The 21,091-nt window shown below is 38.0% G+C and overlaps 1 protein-coding gene across 7 annotated transcripts in view; it reads left to right on the top strand.

Moving 5' to 3' along the window:
- Positions 1 to 21,091, top strand: part of LOC126470365 (thrombospondin type-1 domain-containing protein 7A-like) — a 1,214,159-nt gene that overhangs the window by 1,140,869 nt on the left and 52,199 nt on the right. For all 7 annotated transcript variants that reach the window (XM_050098173.1, XM_050098171.1, XM_050098172.1 and 4 more), the window contains one exon: positions 5,040 to 5,219. In XM_050098173.1, the coding sequence (XP_049954130.1) occupies positions 5,040 to 5,219 (180 nt within the window). The remainder of the gene's footprint in view (positions 1 to 5,039; positions 5,220 to 21,091) is intronic.

Here is a 21,091-nt window from a genome sequence, read left to right as displayed (position 1 = left end):
CTACCTGCAACAGCCACTGGCCATCAGCCACTATCTGGTGTCATCTCAGGTGATCATAGTGCAGTGCACTGTATAACCATGTTCTGTGGCATGGTCTTCATCAAGTTTCTCACAGCTGTTTCACATTGAGTATCACTCTTATTGCTATTTTGGTTTCTTCTTATCATTAGCATACTGCACATTGCAAATAGAAACATTCATTAGACCCTTTGCACTTTTATTCATCATGTACAGTACTGAAATCATTCCAGTAGTTGATGCTTTTCATTCGTTTGGTTTTTATTGATTGAATGACACATCCTGACCGTTACTGTCAACAGTATTTTGTTAACTTTTCCATGTTCTGATGAAAAGTGCTTGACCTTTCAAGTTAGTGGAAGCTGGAATAAAACATGCACTTTGCAAATTAGCTGTATTCCTTTTCACTTGGTTGTTTGAAACCACCTTTTTGGTCATTTCAAATGGGTTTATTACACACTATTTTTTCTTATATTCAAATTTGCATGTTATTCATAGCTTACAAAATTTTTCTGTGGCTGTTCATGCTTTGCAGTCCATGCTGTGTTGTTGCTTCATCTTTTATGTTCCTCCATTTTGGGGGTAGTAACAATGAGGCATTCCTATGAAAAGCATTTTTAAGTGTATAAAAATCAGAAGATCTGTTACCTACTCATAATATTTGGAGTATAACTGCTGAAGATGCTCCAAAAATGCATCACATCTGGTGAATGAGCTTCTCATTTTACAGTATGCTTAAGACAGAAAAACAAATATAGTTGTGACAATTACTGATTTATGATGTTTATTTGCAGTTGGTGCATGTGAATATTCTTGGTAATTATGCTCTAACCCTTCATCTTAGTTACAGAAATGGGGATAAAACTCATTGCCTTATAGTTTCAGTAGTCTAGCCTTCAGTGGCTCCATCATCAAGATGAAAGTTGTAACCATTACTTCCAAACCCATTCCTGCTAATATAACTTAGACTCGGCAACAATGCAGAATATATTTGGCAACTCATCTTCAAGTTACTTCATAGTTGGAACAGAATTATCCTGCTGTAATCATTTGATATGTTCTTGTCATTTCCATTGAATAATCTGAGTGATTTCCACTTAAGGTGCGACATTGGGTTATCAATTTATTACTTTTTAGTCTAGGGAAGTCATTCCACACATAATCTGGAAGTAATTATGTCTTTTACATTGTGAATTATCTGCCTTCACCACCAATGGAGCAATGAGTGGGATGTAGATACTGCAGTTGTTTGTTGGCTGCAAGGTAATGTGTTTGCACTGTAAACTGAAGGCTGTGTTAGCTTTCATTTCCAGTCTCTATGGAGACAAGTTTTTCACCTCTTCCATGACAGAGCTACAGGCAGTCAGATGAAAAATCAATAACGAAAAACTTAAGAAAACTTCACCATGGTAAATCATCTCTCTACTTTCATTATCCCGTAGAATAAGGTTGAAAACCTTGATATTGCATGGCTCATAATGCCTGGTGTTTCTGCTTTTGCTCCAACTCTTTTAAGTTTTTTGTGACCACACAACTGTGGTACAATAATTTATTAACTGGTTTCTTTATATATCTATTCCAATTGTCACAGATTGTTTTGAAGTCAAAATTTGTGACAATTTAGGCAAGCTCATGTTACAGACACTTACTGTTTTATTAAAATAGATTTTTATCCTAAGATTATCATGCTAATTTGTAAATCATTTGTGTTGGTGCCTATTTTTATAGAATTTTTCAATTACAGTGTTAAACACAACAGTACATATAAGAGAGAAATCAATCATATTAAAAACAGTATATTAGCTCACATTATTTAAGAGAGTCTGACAATGCTTAGACAGTTTATGGATTCCATGCTTGTGGAAATAACTGGTTTAGAGTTAACAATGTGGTCAAGCCAGATTGAAAGTGCATTTTTCTCTGGAAAGAAATTTTCATTATAAATTTTTTTGTGAAATCAGCTAAGTGCAGGTAGGCATCACCATATGATATCAACAGTTGATTGGTCATTTTTCTTACACTGCTAATGAAAGGTGTCTCAGTTATTATCAAATTATTTGCTGATGGCAAATTCTTTGAGATAGATATACAATCTATTTGTGACACATGAGCATTTGTGCTGGACCAGGACTCGAACTCAGATTTTCCACTTATTGCAGTCAGTCACCGTAACTTCATCAGCTGTCCATACCAATTAGGGGATGAAGACAATGTGGCATATGGAGGTTTAAATCGGTCTGGGGAGAGTGCATGTACAGCCAAAGTGTTTAAGATGACCAATCATGATAAGCAGGAGATCCGGGTTTGAGTCCCGGTCTGACACAAATGTTCATGTGTCAGGAATGAAAATGTTGCTTGAAGGTTAGATGATAACAGTTCATCATACTTGCTAATTAGTGGAACTTCCTGAATATGGGAGATCATTCATGCCAGAACACTGTACCTTGAAGTGAGGATACCATTTTCTTATGTGATTTCCTTACTAGCACTTGTCCCACACATGGCACAAAAGTTTTTAGCAGTCTCTGCTGCCTTCACACCTCTACTAAAGTCAAAGAGAACAATATGTTGCAACTGTTAGGTCCTCCTCCACTTGAGACTCTATTTTGTAAAATTACACTACAGTTATAAGATTAAACTATCCAAATAAAAAAAGATAACCGGTACATACATTCATAGTAACCTACTCACCAACAGGCAGGACATAAATGTTTCGAACTTATATAACTACCAAAATTTGTTTTAGGTAACTTTTCACAGTTATGATAGTTTACACACTTCAGTATTCCTCATATTCGATGCTGTATGATACTTGACTGCACCATTGTGTTTCTTAACTGTGTTCTCTTAGGTTACCGAAGTTGTTTTGCATGGAATATCAAACTATAATAATAAAAAATTTCATGATTGCCAATGCAAGAGTAGAAGCATGGCCAAAGTGCACTGCACTTAAATCATCTGAGCAGACACTGACTGGTAGCTGATGGACAGTGGCAGGTAGCAGGTGGCAGGTGGCCACTGCATTTCAAGGAACTTGTCAAGCATAAAATGTTCTGTTCTTGACAGAGCCATGAGTTCTTTCGTAGATATGTTTCTGGAGCATTTTACTATTACTCATGTGTTAGAAAGTGATGTAATTGTCTTTGAGATAGCAGTGGACTGATAATTTTGGCATATGAATGAAACAGAGTTTACAGAATTAAAGAAATAAGGGGACATGAACTCATGATTTTCCATCTACAGTGAGCAATGTTTACCACTAGACAACTAGCAGATAGAGCACTACAGCAGTTTCACCAGAAAATGACACTGCCTCCAGAAACTTTCGCACTCTACAGTTCTGTCAGAAAGTACAGATGGCTGGATTTGGAAACCTGAGGGGCAGGCAGTTTCATTTGCAACTTAAGTGAATGACTCAAACTTAGTCTCTGGCTAGCTGACAGCAAGGTTTTGTGTCAAAGACAGTACAGTTCCAAAAACTATGGTAGCATGTCTTATAAGAACATCAGGAACATGCACTATTCAAATAGATTGCAGTAAATAATTGATATTTTATATTTTCAGCCCATAAGTTGATAGAGAATCAATACTGGTGATCTCAGATGTCTGTGACACATGGATTTTCCTCACACATTAAACTGCAGTTGTGGCCATCAAAAGCTCTATAATGGTTGAAGGAGGCCTCACATGTGAACAATACAAACTGTAGGAAGTACAATGGTGCAATACTGTGCTGGATAAGCTACTGACACAGCAAGTACCCTCCACATAGTACTCTTTAAAGTGTGCATATCATAAGGTACTTGATTGGTGCTTATCAACAAATTTTCTCTTGCATAATTTAACACTACCTCTGCAATTTCCAGTACATGAACAGTTCTTTGTATAGAACCTGTGACCTGAATGACCCAGTTTCTCATAGATTTCTATCCAGGGCGATAAATTTCTTCCAGTTGGGATGTCACCTGATGTTAAACTTTTCTCTGTACAGTCATTTATCTTTCCCGGCCCTACATCCCATTTCACTATACATTAAATGGATATCTGTTAGTTCCTGTAATGAGTAATACTCATTCCTGATAACCAGTCAACAACTGCAAATATTAGGACACTATACTTTGGATATATTTCAGGTAACTGTGAATTTGTTCCTAAAGTAGCACCACCAATATTGATGAGACAGGCAGCTACTTGTTATAAAACATATGCAGCTTACAAACATATCTCTCACACGCACTGTTCATTCAAGGCCTCTTACCTACTTAAATACACATTTCAGACCAATGCTACATTATTAAACAATACACAATTTAGGGTCATCTAGAGTCTGCATAATTTTGATCTTAATGGTTTGGGACACAGTGTTATTATTTATTATTATTTACATTTTATGGCCTTCATTGGACCACTCTAGCCAACTTTACCCAAAGGATTTTTCAGTTTCCTGTCAGCCCAGTACTTCTTCATTCTCTCAGATCTCATCCTTCTTTCTTCATCAGAAATCACCCTTCCTATTGTCTGTTTGTTGATTTTCGTTTGCTGTCTGGTTTGTTTGTCTGTTGAGTTTCCTGATTTTGTCAGTTTTGTTTCTTAGGTCTTCCAATGTAATCTGTAGCTCATCCATATCTTCCTCTATTTCTGTAATCCACTTAATGTTGCACTTACTATTCCACAATTTTTCTGTTATTCTCCTGATGGCCTTGTTCTCTGGTGTTCTGATTAGATGTCTGAAAAATGAAATGCGTTTCTTCCTGATTGTACTCATTACTGGTTGTATTTCCTTGTAGACTGTAAGAGACACCATCTCTATTTTTCCAGGGCACTCAGGATTTTCCAGTTTTCCAGTACAAAAGCAGTTTAATTGGACATATTCTTTTTATGCAGATTAAATAGGTGTTACATGATAACAAATTAAATTTTCAACCATAAATATATTTAAATTTGACATAATATGACATTTTATTAATTCTGTTTTGAGATATGTCCATGACATATTTGTACATATAAGTTTTTTCTTCCAGATGGTTACATGACAAGGTCACGAGCCATTTTGCGACACCCAAGCCCAGAAGGTGAGGCTTGCCCTACTGCATTATGGGAAACTCGACCCTGCTTTAGTGGTGCTTGTCTGACATTTGATTGGGTTATTTCACATGATGGCAAAATTACATGTCAGCGATCAGATGGTGTTGTGGTTACTGGTAAGTTTAACAGGTTTTACATAACACTTTCACTCAACACAATGAGAATGTTAATAGTAAAAATTACTGTTTTTTTTAATTTTTCTAGATAATTTAATAAGCACTAAAATTAAGGTCTGTAAAAATCTTAAAACAAAATTATTCTGCAACATTTTCTCCAACATTTTTACTTCTTATTTCAGGATTTCCATCATTACCACACTGATTAATTATGTTCACCTCTTAATGCTCTTATACCACAACTGTAAATTATTTTCTTCTACCTTCATACGGTATTTGGCTCATTTATTTAATTGCTATATGTTGTTCAATCAGTTGAAAAAATATGAACACATACACATTAAGTAAAGTGTCAACAAATGGAGCCAAGCACTTTACAAGTTAGCTGCCAGTCATGTTTAATTATCATCAACATCCAAAAGTATATAATGCATTTCTCTCAACTAAAATACAAATCACTGTTGCCTTATTTACTCACCACTTCCATGATGAGTTTTCTGGCATTTATATCAAAAAGAATACTTGGAGATGTGAAACAATTCAAAAGCATGACAGGGAAAGAGGAACCCTTTTATAAACTGTGTCTGTACACCATGCTACCAAGTGATCAGGCAATAAATCAAAAACTATTTGGGAAATTGTGAAAAGGGAAACAGGTAAGGGCCTCAAGGATCAGGAAATAGTACTCAAAAATAGTGAAAATATTGAATTAAAAGATGAAACTCTGGCAAATTACATTAATAATTACTTTTTAAGTGTACCAGTGTCATTAAGTAAAAACTTTACTAAACATGAGAAATTAACAGCCCCAAAAGTAGACAGTAGTATGTTGTTAACTCCCACAAATGATAATGAAATATTAAAGGTGATAAAGAGTCTAAAATCAAAAATGTCTGCAGGTGTGGATGAAGTGCCTGTGTCAATAACAAAATAGTCGGCCAACAAATTATAAAGCCCCTGGTACATATTGCCAATTTGTCTTTCAGCGAAGGTGTGTTTCCTGGGAGGTTGAAAATCTCTAATGTTAGAACTCTGTTTAAAAAGGGAGATCCATACAAGGTAGAAAATTATAGACCAATATCCCTTCTCCAATCATTTTCAAAAATTCTAGAGAAATTAATGAAAACCAGACTCATAAATTACTTAGATGCTCACAAACTTCTAAACTGCAATCAACATGGCTTTTGCTCAGGCCACAGCAAAGAATCAGCTATCCATGCCTATACCAAAGAGATTGTCAGGAGTCTCGACACTAAAAAATGTGTATTGGGAATTAACTTAAATTTATCTAAAGCTTTTGATACAGTAAATCACAAAATTCTGTTAAACAAGATGGAGGCAATAGCTGTAAGGGGAGTTGTGAAGCAGTGGTTTGAATCTTACCTTCAAGATAGAACTCAGGTGGTAGAAATCATAGCAGAGCATAAAAATCAGAAATTCAAGTGGGTCTCAGATGTAAAGAAATTGAAATAGGTGTCCCACATGGCAGTGTTCTCGGTCCTTTATTATTCTTACTTTATATAAATGACATAAAAAATCCTAATATTTCTACCAAAATAATGTTGTTTGCAGATGACACTAGCATAATTATAAGTGATGATAAAAAATCATTAACCACCACAACTGATATAGTCCTGAAATATATTCAACATTGGTTTAATGCTAATGAGTTAACACTTAATCTAAGTAAAACAAATTATATACAGTACGGCAAAGCAACTCAAGATATGGACCTCCAGTTAAAACTAATGGATAAGAAGATAGAGAGTGTACAATCCACAAAGTTTTTGGGCATGCACATTGATCAAAACTTAAGCTGGAAAGACCATCTCAAGTACTTATCCCACAGGCTCAATTCGGCATGTTTTGCATTGAGGATATTATCTAGAGTATGCAGCACAGACTGTACTAGACTAGTGTATTTTACTTACTTTCAGTCCATCGTGTCTTATGGCATAGTGTTCTGGGGTAAAACTAAATGAAGCTTAACAGATATCTTCAAATTTCAGAAAAGAGCTGTACGAATCATAACACATAACTCTCCAAGAACTCATTGTAGGCCCCTTTTCAAAGAACTGCAAATACTCACAATACCATCACTGTATATTTTTAAAAGCATTCTGTGTACAAGAGCACATATGAAAAATCTACGTACAAATGAGGACTGCCATAATTATAATACTAGAACTCGTAAGAATTTGTATGTAGAAAGGGTAAGGACAAACAAACCCAAAAGCATGTAAGTTATTTTGGAATAAAACTCTACAATGCTCTGCCAGTGTACATGAAGGCAATAATAGATGAAGTAAAATTTAAGACTGAACTTAAAAATTACCTTTTAAGGAAAACTTTCTATGACGTAGATGAGTACTTTGATTGTGTGTAAATTTATTGCCAAAAATTTTAATTTGTATGTATAAACTTGTACTTTTAAAAAAGTCTTGAAAGTGATACTCCATTATTATGTCTGTAGTACTTGTACTAGTATGATAACTTTGTTGTGACAATTCCTACATCATATACAGGAAGATAATAAAATGAAATGAAATGAAATGAAAAAAGTAGCAAGCGTAAGCATTATCAAGTTTATGTTTTCAAATAAGAGCATCCGCTACAATACATACAGGAGTTGTTCATAAATATGGAAACACCTAAAACTAAACACATTACCATGCCTAATAGTGTGTAGAAAACCTGTTGGTGTTAAAATAGCTTCCTTTTGTCTAGCAATGGATAAATACAGGTTTTGTAGGGTTTTAAAGGGAATCTTATACCATACTTTCTGCAAAATACTGAGAAGTTCAGGTAATGATGATGGAGATGGATGGCAATTATGCACCCTTCTCTCAAAAGTAGGCCACAAAGACTAAATAATGTGGGCATCTGGTAACTGTGGTGGCTAGGGGTGATGCAACAATTCATCCTTGTGTTCACAAAACTTGTCCTGGACAGAGAACACCGCCTGAACAAGGGCCTTATCTTGGAACCCAGCATCAGCATTGGGGAACAAACAGTGTACTATGGGATGGATCTGAACAACTATAATGGTCATATAATCCTTGGCAATAATGTGACTTGCGGAGTAACCATGGAGCCCATGGTGTACCACAATACAGCTGTCTGAGTCATCACTGAACCCCCACTATGTTTCACTCTTGGCACATAAACTTGGTCAGGAGTTGGAAACACACTTATCTGACCAAATGACATCCTTTCATTTCTCCAGACACAAGTTTTTATGGCTTCAGCATTACATTTTCCTGTTATTGACATTTCCATTGCTGATGAGTGGTTTTGCAGTTTCAGCCCAACATATAATCCCCAGCTCCCATCATGTGGTTTTGGTGCTCGTAGGGTTCAACAGTGAGACATTGAGTTCTGCAGTGAATTTTGCAGCTCACATTCGCTTATTTTAATCACACTCCTCTTCAATCACTGTCTGTCACAATCACTCAATACACACTTTTGGACACTTTGTGACTTAACAGATGACTTTTTCTACTTACCCTGTGTCCAGAACAAATTTCAATATGGTGCCTCTTGAAACACCAAATATTTTAACTACCTTGGTTACAGAAGCACCCAACATATGAGGACCAGCAATTGGTGCATGTTTGAGTTCATTTAGCTCCAATATACTGTCCATACAACTACACAGAACACTATTCTGACCATGCCTGACACTTGCAGCACATTGAAGACACTGTATAGATGCTGTTCATGGTCAAACACAACAGTACATCTGCAGGCCTGGCTAGCATCTGCATTTATGTTCAAGCAAGCATGTCTCACAGTCTTTCCATATTTTACCCATCCCCTGTATATGACTGTCTTATTTTACATAAACATCTTAAATGGCAGCAGTGGTATTACGGAAAAAAAACCTAATTTCCTTTTATTTCAATCACCTTCTGATTGTCAACTGTCTAGTATACTTTTCATATTTACACATGGATTTCTTCTACAAAAAAGAATCCATCTAGACAAAAGGATTGTATTTCAAAAGGGAAAAAAATATATCTTTCATTATGACAAAGCAACTCCACGCAATGGTGTTTTGGGAATGGATAAATTGAGGAATGTAAATCATGAGTTGTTGTAACATCTGTATTATTCACCAGATTTGCTGCAAAGTGGCTTACACATTTTCAAACATATAAGGAAATTTGTGGCAGGAAAATGTTCTACGACCAATTAAAAGGTGGTGGCAGGAGTAGACATAATTTGCACACTTGCAGGAACAAAATGTATTCACCAGGAAAAGTTGGATAAATTAAATTGACCTAAAAGGTGACTGGCAAAAAAATAAGTGTAGTTTTGAAATGAAAAATGGAGTCTTTCAGAGCCACAGTGCTTTACAGAGTGAACTTGATCTCTGCTGAAAAAAATTGAGATTGTTAAAGGGTAATTTGTAAATATTGTTGCCTAAGGGACCCATGGTTTCTTGTGGTTCATTACAGAGTTTTAATGTAATTATTTGTTTCATTACCCCAGTTACCTATGTCTCTCTGAAGAGTTTTTCATGACATGAGTGGAGTCTGTAACATGCACATGGAAGTATTGCATTTCTCTCAGGCACCTATGTACAGATGCAAAAGTAGTATGATGTGTTTGCCATTGCTGCAGGAGTAGCTCAGCATTGCATCATTGTTGCACTCTTCTATTGCATTCGGTGAACCAATACCCAAGGTCCATATTGGCCAACTCTTCATACATAAACCTAACCATAATGCTTGTATCACTGTTAAAGTATAACTGTCACCGCTGGAAAAACAAACCTGAGTCAAACCGAGCAGTGCTCAATATAAACCTTAGGGTGAAGAGCCAGTAGCAAGTACCAGGAGTGAATGGAATGAGTTTGTTTCCAAGCAAGAGACACAGCACATACAATCAAAATTTTTACTGTTGTGCAGAAATTTTCAAGAAATCAAATAAAAATGCAATGTAACAAGTCACCAGAGACCATTAGTCCCTTACACCAAAATACTCAGAAAATATTCCTCAACAATCTCCAAACATTTGTTGGTGAAATACATGTTCACCTCATATTTTGGATGGAAAGGGAGGAGGAGGAATTTAAATAGTACATGGCTCCCATATTTGTATGAAATATGGTTAGATTCAGGAGTTATGGGAAGAAATGAGACTTACAACATAGGAAAGATAGTGTTGCAAGTATCTGAAAAAAACAAACCAAAATACATTTCAAAAAGAAAGAATAGTGTTGAACAACCCATAGATAACAATGTCATTGTATGAATAAAAAATAAAGAATGTTGTAGACTAAGCATAAACTTGCATTTGGGAAGGATAGGGAAAGTAATTCAGCTGTGCTCTGTGTGTGTGTGTGTGTGTGTGTGTGTGTGTGTGTGTGTGTGTGTGTGTGTGTGTGCTGCCTCACCTCAGAAATATTAAATCAATGAAAGTATAGTATTTATTTTTACTGCTCTACAAGGCATCTGTTTGAGGCCAACTTGTCTACAACTGCACACTCTTTGACAAGGAAATTTTACAAAAAGTTATTAAATCCCAGTCATAATGAAACAAAGTGACATTGAACATAAAGAAAACTAATGAGTGTGTAACATGCAGTGTCTGTTAGTTATATACTATTCATATGTACACTCAATTCTTAGCTATGGCATTCTGTTTTGGGGAACAAATGCACAAAATATGAGCACAATTTTCAAACTTCAGAAAAGAACCATAAGAATAATAACAAAAAATGGTAGTCAAGCTCATTGTAAAGATCTGTTCAAAGCACTGGGAATTTTAACTGTGAATACATTTACCAGTGAGTTGTACACATCAAAAATAACATTGGTAATTACTGCACAAATAGCTATGTCCATGACCATGGAACAAGAGCTAGACTCAACTTACATTTACCAAGAAAAAATAAACATAAAACTCAAAACAGCATTTTCTTCCAAGGATAAAACTGTACAATAAATTACCAAAAGCAGTTAAAGAAATTGCAAAAATACACTTACTTAAAAAGGCAGTTAAAAAGTACCTGTTATGCAATACATTTTATACATTGAAGGATTAGATAAAACAGAATAGGGGTTTGGTAAAAAAAAGTTATACAAATAAATAATAATAATGATTATAGAACATCCAACATTCCACATAACACCTTCACACTATTTTTTTCCCTTCTTTTTTCCTTTTCTATAAATACTTACCCCCAAGCTATGCATAGCACAACACAAACACCGCTTCCTCTCTCTGAGCTCAACATCTCACTCATTATAGAAGGATGCTGATGCAGTTTTTCAGGATAGCAAATGGGAAGCTGTGGTACAGAAAATGGCCCAAGATCATCGGTGTATATTTGTGTGTGTGTGTGTGTGTGTGTGTGTGTGTGTGTGTGTGTGTGTGTTGTGTGTGTATGTGTGTATGTGTGTGTGTAGTGAGTGAAGTGTTACAAAACAATCTGTGTATAGTGTGTGCAGTGACTGATAGTGAGATATGAGTGAACAGTGTGGCATTACATTAGTTAATAAGTTATTTGTAAAAAAAGAAAAAAAGCATTGTATACCAGGAGTAAATCTAATCATTGTCTCTAACAAGAAGTCTGTAAATGTATGTGTATATGAATTAGCTTATTTTAAATTGTTTTAAACTTGGAAATACTTTGACGTATCCTACATCCTCCTAAAAAGAGATCTACAGATGAATAAAGCTACTACTACTACTACTACTACTACTACTACTACTACTTAAAAAAGGCTCTTATACAAGTAGCTCTACAATCAGATGGTATGTTGAAGATGGTGAACTGCATACTGCCACTGTGGTGACTAGTCATGGTATACTAAGATTTCAAGTTTCTGTTGTCAGCAACATCGTAGCAGCACCCATATATTCCAGGAGTTAGGCCCCATGGTGTTTTGTATAATTATTTACGGAAAACATTGTGGTTATAAAGTGGAGCTGGGAAAGTATGGTTTTAGCAATGCAAAGAGCAAGAAATTTATATGCCTATGATAGTTTTCAAACATGGATGTACTAATATTTTAAAACAATTTTATTCCATTGATATTCTGGAAACAACACAGCAAATATACACAACAAGCAGAACATCACAGAACATGATATACACCCTCAAAAACATGCAGCTTTAAGGTAAGAAATGTCAATTTACTGCCTATGTGGACATGGTAGCATAAAGAGAGATGATGTAGCAGATGCAACAACAAAAAGTCATACATGCTGAACATCTCAGCATATTATGTTCCTTTACATTCTATTACTCTGTCACAGAAGAGAAATGACAGGGAAGTCACATGTTAATGGTAAGAAACAGTGCCTGAAAATAGAAGACAATAAATGAAAGTTGATAAAATCTGTGTGCTTTATCAGGCTAATCTGTTAGTTAATTTGTTACTAATTAGTTATGTGTTCTGTATGTTATATTCACATAAAGCATTATGATCTGTCAATTGCACAACAGATGCACACTTTTATTTTATACAGTTTTCCCAGTTTAAAGAGTCATCATTATATATGCCTAATAATTTCAAATGTCTAATCAAGTCTGCTAGTCTAGAATGACATTTTTACTTTGCAGTGGAGTGTGCAGTGACATGAAACTTGGCAGAGAAAACAGTGCACCTGACAGAGACTCGAACTCAGGACCTTTGTCTTTCACAGGGAAGTGCTCTATCAACTGAGCTACCCAAGCACAACTCACAACCCTTCCTCACAGTTTTCACCTGCCAGGATGGTTTCTATTGGTGCATGCTCCATTGCAGAGTGAAAATTTAATTCTGAAAACCTCCCTCAGGGTGTGGCTAAGCCAGGTCTCCACAATATCTTTCCTTCCAGGAGTGCTAGCCTTGCAAATTTTGCAGTAGAACTTCTGTGAAGTTTGGAAGGTAGGAGTAGTGGAAGTAAAGCTGTGAGAATGAGTGCTGGGTCATGCTTTGGTAGCTCAGTCAGTAGAGCAGTTTTACATGAAACAAAGCTCCCAAGTTCAAGTCTCAGTCTGACACAGTTTTAATCTACCCAAAAGTTTCCCCTCTGCTATTTTTTGTTCATACATTAACTAAAGGTATCATATTTTGTTAGTCCAAAACTAAAAGAGCTATTATTTTTTATGTTTACAGCAACCCATTTTTTATGCAAAATCAGTTAGTAACTATAACAAACACATCACAAACTGTTTTCCTCTGTTGACTCCATTTTGATTGGGATCATAATAGCACTTACTGGGGAAAAGCTTAGTCTGATTCTTGATTCAATTACAATGACATATCACTCATATAAAGCAGTTGATAGTTATTGCTAACTGTGTAGTCACTCTTTTTGTAAAAGAGTTTGGAAAATAATTTAAGGAAGGACACCAACTGGTTGTTATTAATATCTGTCTAAATATTAATTTTGTAGAGAGACACAATAATGATATAAATTAATAAGTCAGTAAAATTGCCTTTAATTGTATATTGTATGTGTAGCTGAGAGTTTTACATATTATAGGCCATTATTGTCTTATTGATAATGTTGTCAGCTCTATGTCAGGTTTTAATATAAGGGAATTGATCTTCCTTATGAAACTTCCTGGCAGATTAAAACTTTGTGCTGGACCGAGACTCAAACTTGGGACCATTGCCTTTCGTGGGCAAGTGCTCTACCAACTGAGCCATTCAAGCATGACCCATGACCTCACAGCTTCAATTCTACCAGTACCTCATCTCATACCTTCCAAACTTCACAGAAGCTCTTCTATGAACCTTGCAGAACTAGCACTCCTTTCTTCCAGCTTCTGTGAAGTTTGGAAGGTTAGAGATGAGGTGCTGGTGGAATTAAAGCTGTGAGGATGGGTCATAAGTTGTGTTTGCGCAGCTCAGTCGGTAGAGCACTTCCTCGCGAAAGGCAAAGGTCCCGAGTTCGAGTCTCAGTCTGGCACACAGTTTCAATCTGCCAGGTAGTCTCATATGAGCACACACTCCACTGCAGAGTGGAAATTATCATTCTGGAAACATCCCCCAGGCTGTGGCTAAGCCATGTGTCTGCAGTATCCTTTCTTTCAGGAGTGCTGCAAGGTTCGTAGGAGAGCTTCTGTGAAGTTTAGAAGGTAGGAGACAAGGTACTGGCAGAATTGAAGCTGTGAGGGTGGGTTGTGGGTCGTACTTGGGTGGCTCAGTTGGTAGAGCATTTGCCCACGAAAGGCAAAGGTCCCGAGTTCGAGTCTCGGTCCGGCACACAGTTTTAATCTGCTAGGAAGTTTCATATCAGTGCACACTCCACTGCAGAGTGAAAATCTCATTCTGGTCTTTCTTATTTCGAGAAGAAATGAGTGAAATTATAATTTCATGAAATTATCATTGTAGTCAATCCCACGTCCGGCCATCCTGATTTAGGTTTTCCGTGATTTCCCTAAAATCACTCCAGGCAAATGCCAGGATGGTTCCTCTGAAAGGGCATGGCTGACTTCCTTCCCCATCCTTCCCTAATCCGATGAGACCGATGACCACGCTGTCTGGTCTCCTTCCCCAGACAACCAACCAACCAACCATTGTAGTCATGCCGTACTTTGTTGCACAGCATCAATTTTTGCATGTATTTTAAAAAGGTAATTAGTTAGAATATCAGATTCACACACATTTTCATTTAAGGTGGCCTGTTATTCTCAATAGAAATTGCATCATCTTTGAAGGTTTCATTGCTTCCACTCTTGTAACAACATTCTATGCTGATTTGATTTTATTTCTGATCTGTCAGTTTTTGATAAGCTGTGTACACACTATTGAATTTGTACAGCTTTTCTTAATATGTTACAGTATCATTTCTGATATGAAACAACTCCCAGTTCATTTGGACTCTGTTGTATGTGTATTTCTTTCTTTCTGAAGACATTTTGATATTTTTAGTGACCAACAATTTTATTGGTATATCCATAATATTGGGACAATGGATTTCGTAGATGGATACAATTTTATTAAGAAATATATTGAATGTAATCCTTTTCCATCTGATGTTAGACCATATCTGCCATTTAGATTTTCTGCTTCTGCTCTATTTTTATTTTCTTTGTGCTTCTGACAGATAATAGTCAAACATATTTTCTCATATAGTTGAGTATCAGTTCTGTCTAACAATACTCAAAGCTGTATGGCTTCTTCAACAGAAGCTATGTGCTTCAATGTGTGCAAACAGCCTTGTCTCCTTACATGGTTTCCTCTTACACAAAAACAGCAGGAGGCATGTGAAGGACAATGATATAGTGCTGCAGCTTTTGCAGAATACTAAGTGTAAAGTAGAGTTAGTGATGATAAGCAAGCAGAAATTCTTCCTGTAGGTAATGATAGTCTCAGGAAATCTCAAGCTAGAGATCAAGTAGAATTTGGTGATTGTGCACAGTCTATGCATGATAGTAATATTATGAGGTTTCTGGATTCTTTGGACAATGGGGATTTATTTCTCTTCAGCCTGTTCTGTGAACATTAGAGCTTTATTATGTATAGCATTTTATCATAGATGAATGTGTCATCCTCAATACTAAGGAGGGGTTTGTAAGGGAAAGCACATTCTATAATTCCAAATTAGAATAAAGGATTGCATGGTTGTTAGTAGAAGTGACAAAAAATTTGGAAGAGGAAAAACCATTATTTTCTTTGCTGTGAAACATGCAAGAGAAAGCCAAGATATCATCTAGAAAACTGCATGATGGAGGATTCCTTGGAAGCAAGTATAAACAAAACAGTCATTATTTTACCTAATCAAGAAAGTATTGTGACTAAAAATTAAGTGATTTTTCATACATATTAAATATATTTAAGTACTTTTGTTCTTTGTACATACACCACCATCCTGTGTAGCTAAGTAACAGGAGATTTCACTTTCTGATATTACATCCTGCTGATATGTAGTACCTATATCTACATCATCTCTCTACAATTAACACGTAGGTGTGTGTCACATGGTCCATAGAATCACTTTCAGACTATATCACAACCACTCCACTCTCAAACAGCACATGGGAAGAATTATAACTTAAATCTTTCAATGCGACCTCAATTTTTTAATATTTTTCACTATAGTCATTTTTCCCTATGTAAATGACAATAAAAAAATGTTTTGGCATTCAGAGAAGAAAGTTAGTGACTTTAATTTCATGAAAATATCTTGCTGCAATTAAAAGTATCTTTGTTTTAATGACTGCTACTCCAGATCACTTATTGTACCCTCCTTCATGAAAATACAAAATGAACTGACCCCCTTTGAACTTTTTCAATGTGTTCCATCAATCCTAACTGGGAAAGATCCCTCACAGTGCAGCCATATTACAGAAGAGGAAAGACAAGTGTAATGTTGGTAGTGTATTCAGTACACTTGTTACACCTCCTAAGTGCTCTGCCAATAAAATACAATCTTTGGTTCACCTCCCCCACAACATTTTCTGTGTACAATGATGGTTACAATTTAAGTAGCTCACAATTGTAAACCATAGGTACTTGGCTGAATCAATAACTTTTGTATTTGTGTGGTTTATCGTGTAAAAAAAATTTAATGAACTTTTTGTAGTATTCATGTGGAGAACATCACACTTTTTATTTTTAGGGTCAATTGCCACTTTTTGCACCATGTGGATATCTTTTCTAAATCATTTTTTTAAAATTATTTCAATCTTCTGATGGTTTTATTAGTTTGTAAACAGAAGCAACATTTGGAAACAATCTAAGGTGACTGCTCAGATTATCTATTGAGTCATTTACATAGATGACAACATCAGAGAGCCTATAACATTTCCTTGGGGAACCCCTGATATAACTTCTGCTTTACTTGATGACTTATCATCAGTTACTATAAAGTGTGACCTTTCTGACAGGGGATCACAAATTCAGTCAAATAACCAAGAGGATATTCCATAGGCACACAGTGTTATTAGAAGCTCCTTGCAAGCAGCAGTGTCAAAATCTTTATGGATATCTATAAATGTGGAATAAATCTGAGGCATCTGTTGATATTACTCAGCATATTACACATAGAATGGAACAAATAATTAATAGTTTTCAAATTTATGCATGTTCTCAGCTGCCATGATCCACCGTAACTGAAGATTTTTATCAGGAGAGTTAATTTGGAGCTGGAATGGCTCCTTCAGTCAGGTGCAGAGTCACACAGTGATGTGGTTTCTGTTGATTCAGTCAACAGGATTTTACAAGGCGTAGCCTTCACCTTAAAAGGAAAGGAAAAATTGGTTACAATAATAACCAACCACTTAATAGAGGTAGGCACTGTCATGCATGGCAACTATGGTTACAGGTCCCAGAGTAGCACTTTTTTCAGGGCAGGGAAGACAGATAGAAACTTTGTTTTCAGAGAGATTAGGACTGAAACAAATATTTAGTTTGAGGAAGTAACCAAACAAAAATGGTTTTTCATCACCAACTTCAGTTTTATACACAAGTTGCATCCTGTCATACGTGTGTGTTAAGGTGATAAATAAAATGCCTGTAGTAGGAGATCATCTTGTAAAACAAAACAGGAATTCCCACATTGTCATTTTATTCAGTCATTTTATATGCACTGAAATACACTGGTGGAAAAGAAAATTTCAGATTCAAGAAGGAACTGTGTGACATAAAAGAAAGCTGGGTGGCGTGTTTCTAAATTGGAAAGATGATGTCTATTGGAAGTTCGTGCCAGTCACATAAGAGTGGTGTTACTAATGCCACTGTGATGATGCAGGTCAGGTTTGCTTTAAATACTCACTTTAATGGTCATGAGCATTGTTTACCTTTGAGATTGGACATGGTGAGTTGATGTTAGTCAAGAATGCCTTCAAGACAACAAAGACACCATTATCAATACCTCATTAAGTTTGAATGAGGACATGTAATAAGACTACAAGATGCTGGATGTTCCTTGTGTGATATTGCAGAAATGCTCGGCAGGAATGTAGCCACTGTACATGACTGCTGGCAATGGAGGTCAAGAGAATGCATGGTCACAAGAAGACAAGGCTCCAGATGGCCAGGTGGCACTAACAAGACGGAAGACCATCATGGTTGGCTTATGGTTCTGGCACATTATACTGCTTCTGCAGCAGTTGGCACCACAGTGATAAAACAAACTAGTACAAATCAGTTAGTTCAAGGACAGCTCTGAGCGAGATGCGCTATTGCGAGCATACCAGTGACCCCCAAACCACTGCCATTTCTGACTTCAGTGATGTCAAGTGAGAGTTCATTGGAGGGCAGACTGGAAGTCTGTTGAGTATTGTTGTGGGTTGGCAGGAGAGCCAACACCGTGTTACTAGAGGAAGCCGAAAGGCATGCGTTTTAGCTCACGCAGGCTGGCGTGAGGTCTGGATCAAGTCAAGGAAATTAGAATTTAGTAAAAACGGACGTAGCTGGTGGAATACTTAACTTTAATCCATTAATGGTGAACGTCGCTCTTGACTGTACATGATTCAGTATCAATAGTAACTGGTAATGGCGCCTTGCTAGGTCGTAGCAAATGATGTAGCTGAAGGCTATGCTAACTATCGTCTCGGCAGATGAGAGCGTATTTTGTCAGTGAACCATCGCTAGCAAAGTCGGTTGTACCACCGGGGCGAGTGCTAGGAAGTCTCTCTAGACCTGCCGTGTGGCGGCGCTCGGTCTGTAATCACTGATAGTGGCGACACACGGGTCCGATAAATACTAATGGACTGCGGCTGATTTAAAGGCTACCACCTAGCAAGTGCGGTGTCTGGCGGTGACACCACATTCCTACCCCGCAAATCGGCGTACGGTTGTGGCATAAGGCTTCCGCCCGCCATGAGGAGGACCCCATGTTGACGTATGCGACGAGATGGGGAGCCTAACAGGCGGCGGCGGCGGTGGCGGCGGCGGCGGCGGTGGCGGCGGCGGCGCCGCGGCAAAATGGAAGGCAGCGTCGGTAACACCTGGGGCCGAGGCAAGCCAGTAGATGGGTCCCCAGGGCGCTGACCAGACGGCACCGTCGCTGAAAGCAGACGGAGAGTGGCAGATCCCGTGCGACGACAGAGGCGCAGCTGATTGAGATGCTGACACACCTCACCAGAGGCCCCCAAAACCAGATACATAGCGCGGCCAAGGCAGCGAAGAATGCGCCCTTCGAGTCAACGCTGTGAACCTCGATAGTGGCGGTAGTAGACAACGTCACCTGGGGCAAACGCAGGTGTCTGCCGCTGCACAGGAACCTGATGCGGCGGATGTAGCAAAGATATCAAGGTTCGATGAGGGCGACTGTGGAGCAACTCAGCCGGAGAGCAACCATCTCAGGGCTGAGAGCAATACGAGGACAAAAAGAGTAATAACGCGTCCTCCCGAGAATGCGACTCTTTCAATTTCAACATCTGTGACTTGAAAGCCCTGACCAATCGTTCAGTGACACCGTTGGACTGTGGCGAAAACGGCGCGGCCATCAGATGTTGAATACCATTGGCCTTGAAGAATGACTCAAATTCTGCGGACATTAATTGTGGGCCATTGTCGGAAACAATAGTCTGTGGAAGACCTTCAATGCAAAAGATAGCAGATAACGCTTGGATAGTGGCAGATGACGTCGTGGAAGACATCCAGACAACAAAAGGAAAATTACTGAATGAATCTACCACAACCAACCATCGAGCATTCCAGAATGGACCAGCAAAATCGATGTGTAAGCGTTGCCAAGGGGAAGTGGCTTTTGGCCATGCAAAGAATTTCCACGGTGGTGCTGATTGTTGTTCGGCACACACCATGCAAGAAGAGCACATATTCGTAATCACAGCATCGAGTCCGAACCAAGTACAGTGCTGACGAGCAAGTTGTTTCGTTCTCACTATACCCCAATGTCATTGGTGGAGGAGCTGTAAGACAGAGGACTGTAACGAACATTGGACCACGACCCTGGACTGATCATTATCAGAACGCAACAGCAAAACACCACGTCGTACAAAAAGTCTCTCCTGGTGAGCAAAAAATCGGCGAACCAACGGATACCCGATCTGTGACTTTGACAAGGGCCATTGCGTAGCAACAAAACGCAGAACGGTAGCAAGGACAGGGTCGGCAGCTGTGGCTGTAGCTACACGACGAAAATCAATCGGAAATGATTTGACCACGTTATTGGTTTCCGAATCAATGAACATGCAAGCAAGTTCGGAGGAATCCTCAGCAACAGGCAAACGGGACAACGCATCGGCGTTTCCGTGCTTAGCAGTTGACCGATACAAGATATTGTAGCAGTACTGCGAGAGGAAAATAGACCAGCGAATGAATTTCTGCACTGTACGTGGAGGTACAGGCTTGGTCGGATGAAAAAGCGATGGCAAAGGTTTATGTTCTGTGATGATGGTAAAGTGACGACCATACCAGAAATCATTAAACTTTGTAACACCAAATACGAGAGCCAATGCTTCTTTCTCGATCAATGAATAATTTCTTTGCGCAGACGAGAGCAATTTGGACGCAAAGGCAATAGGGTGATCGTGCGATCCATCTTTGTGCGCAAGCACAGCACCGATCCCGAAATCTGATGCATCCACCATCAACAAAAGAGGCTTCTGGGGATCGAATGGCATAAGGCAAGTATTGGAAAGCAACACCGATTTCAACTGGCGAAAGGCGCGTTCGTATTCCGTCGTCCAGACGAACAGAACACCTTTACGGCGTAAGAGATGAAGCTGAGCTGAAATGGAAGAGGCATGTGGCACATATCTGTGATAATAGTTAATTTTTCCCAGCACACTCTGTAGCTGCTTCAAATTCTGCGGCAAAGGCAAGTCTTGTATGGCATGGAGGTGCTCAGGACTGGGATGTATGCCTTGGGCATTGAGTACATGTCCCAGGTAGGGCAAATCACGAGCAAAAAACACACATTTGTCCTTCCGCAAGCGAAGACCATTTTGTCGC

The sequence above is a fragment of the Schistocerca serialis genome, chromosome 3 (genome assembly GCF_023864345.2).
Source record: "Schistocerca serialis cubense isolate TAMUIC-IGC-003099 chromosome 3, iqSchSeri2.2, whole genome shotgun sequence".
NCBI lineage: Eukaryota > Metazoa > Arthropoda > Insecta > Orthoptera > Acrididae > Schistocerca > Schistocerca serialis.
This window is presented reverse-complemented; position numbering and strand designations above follow the sequence as displayed.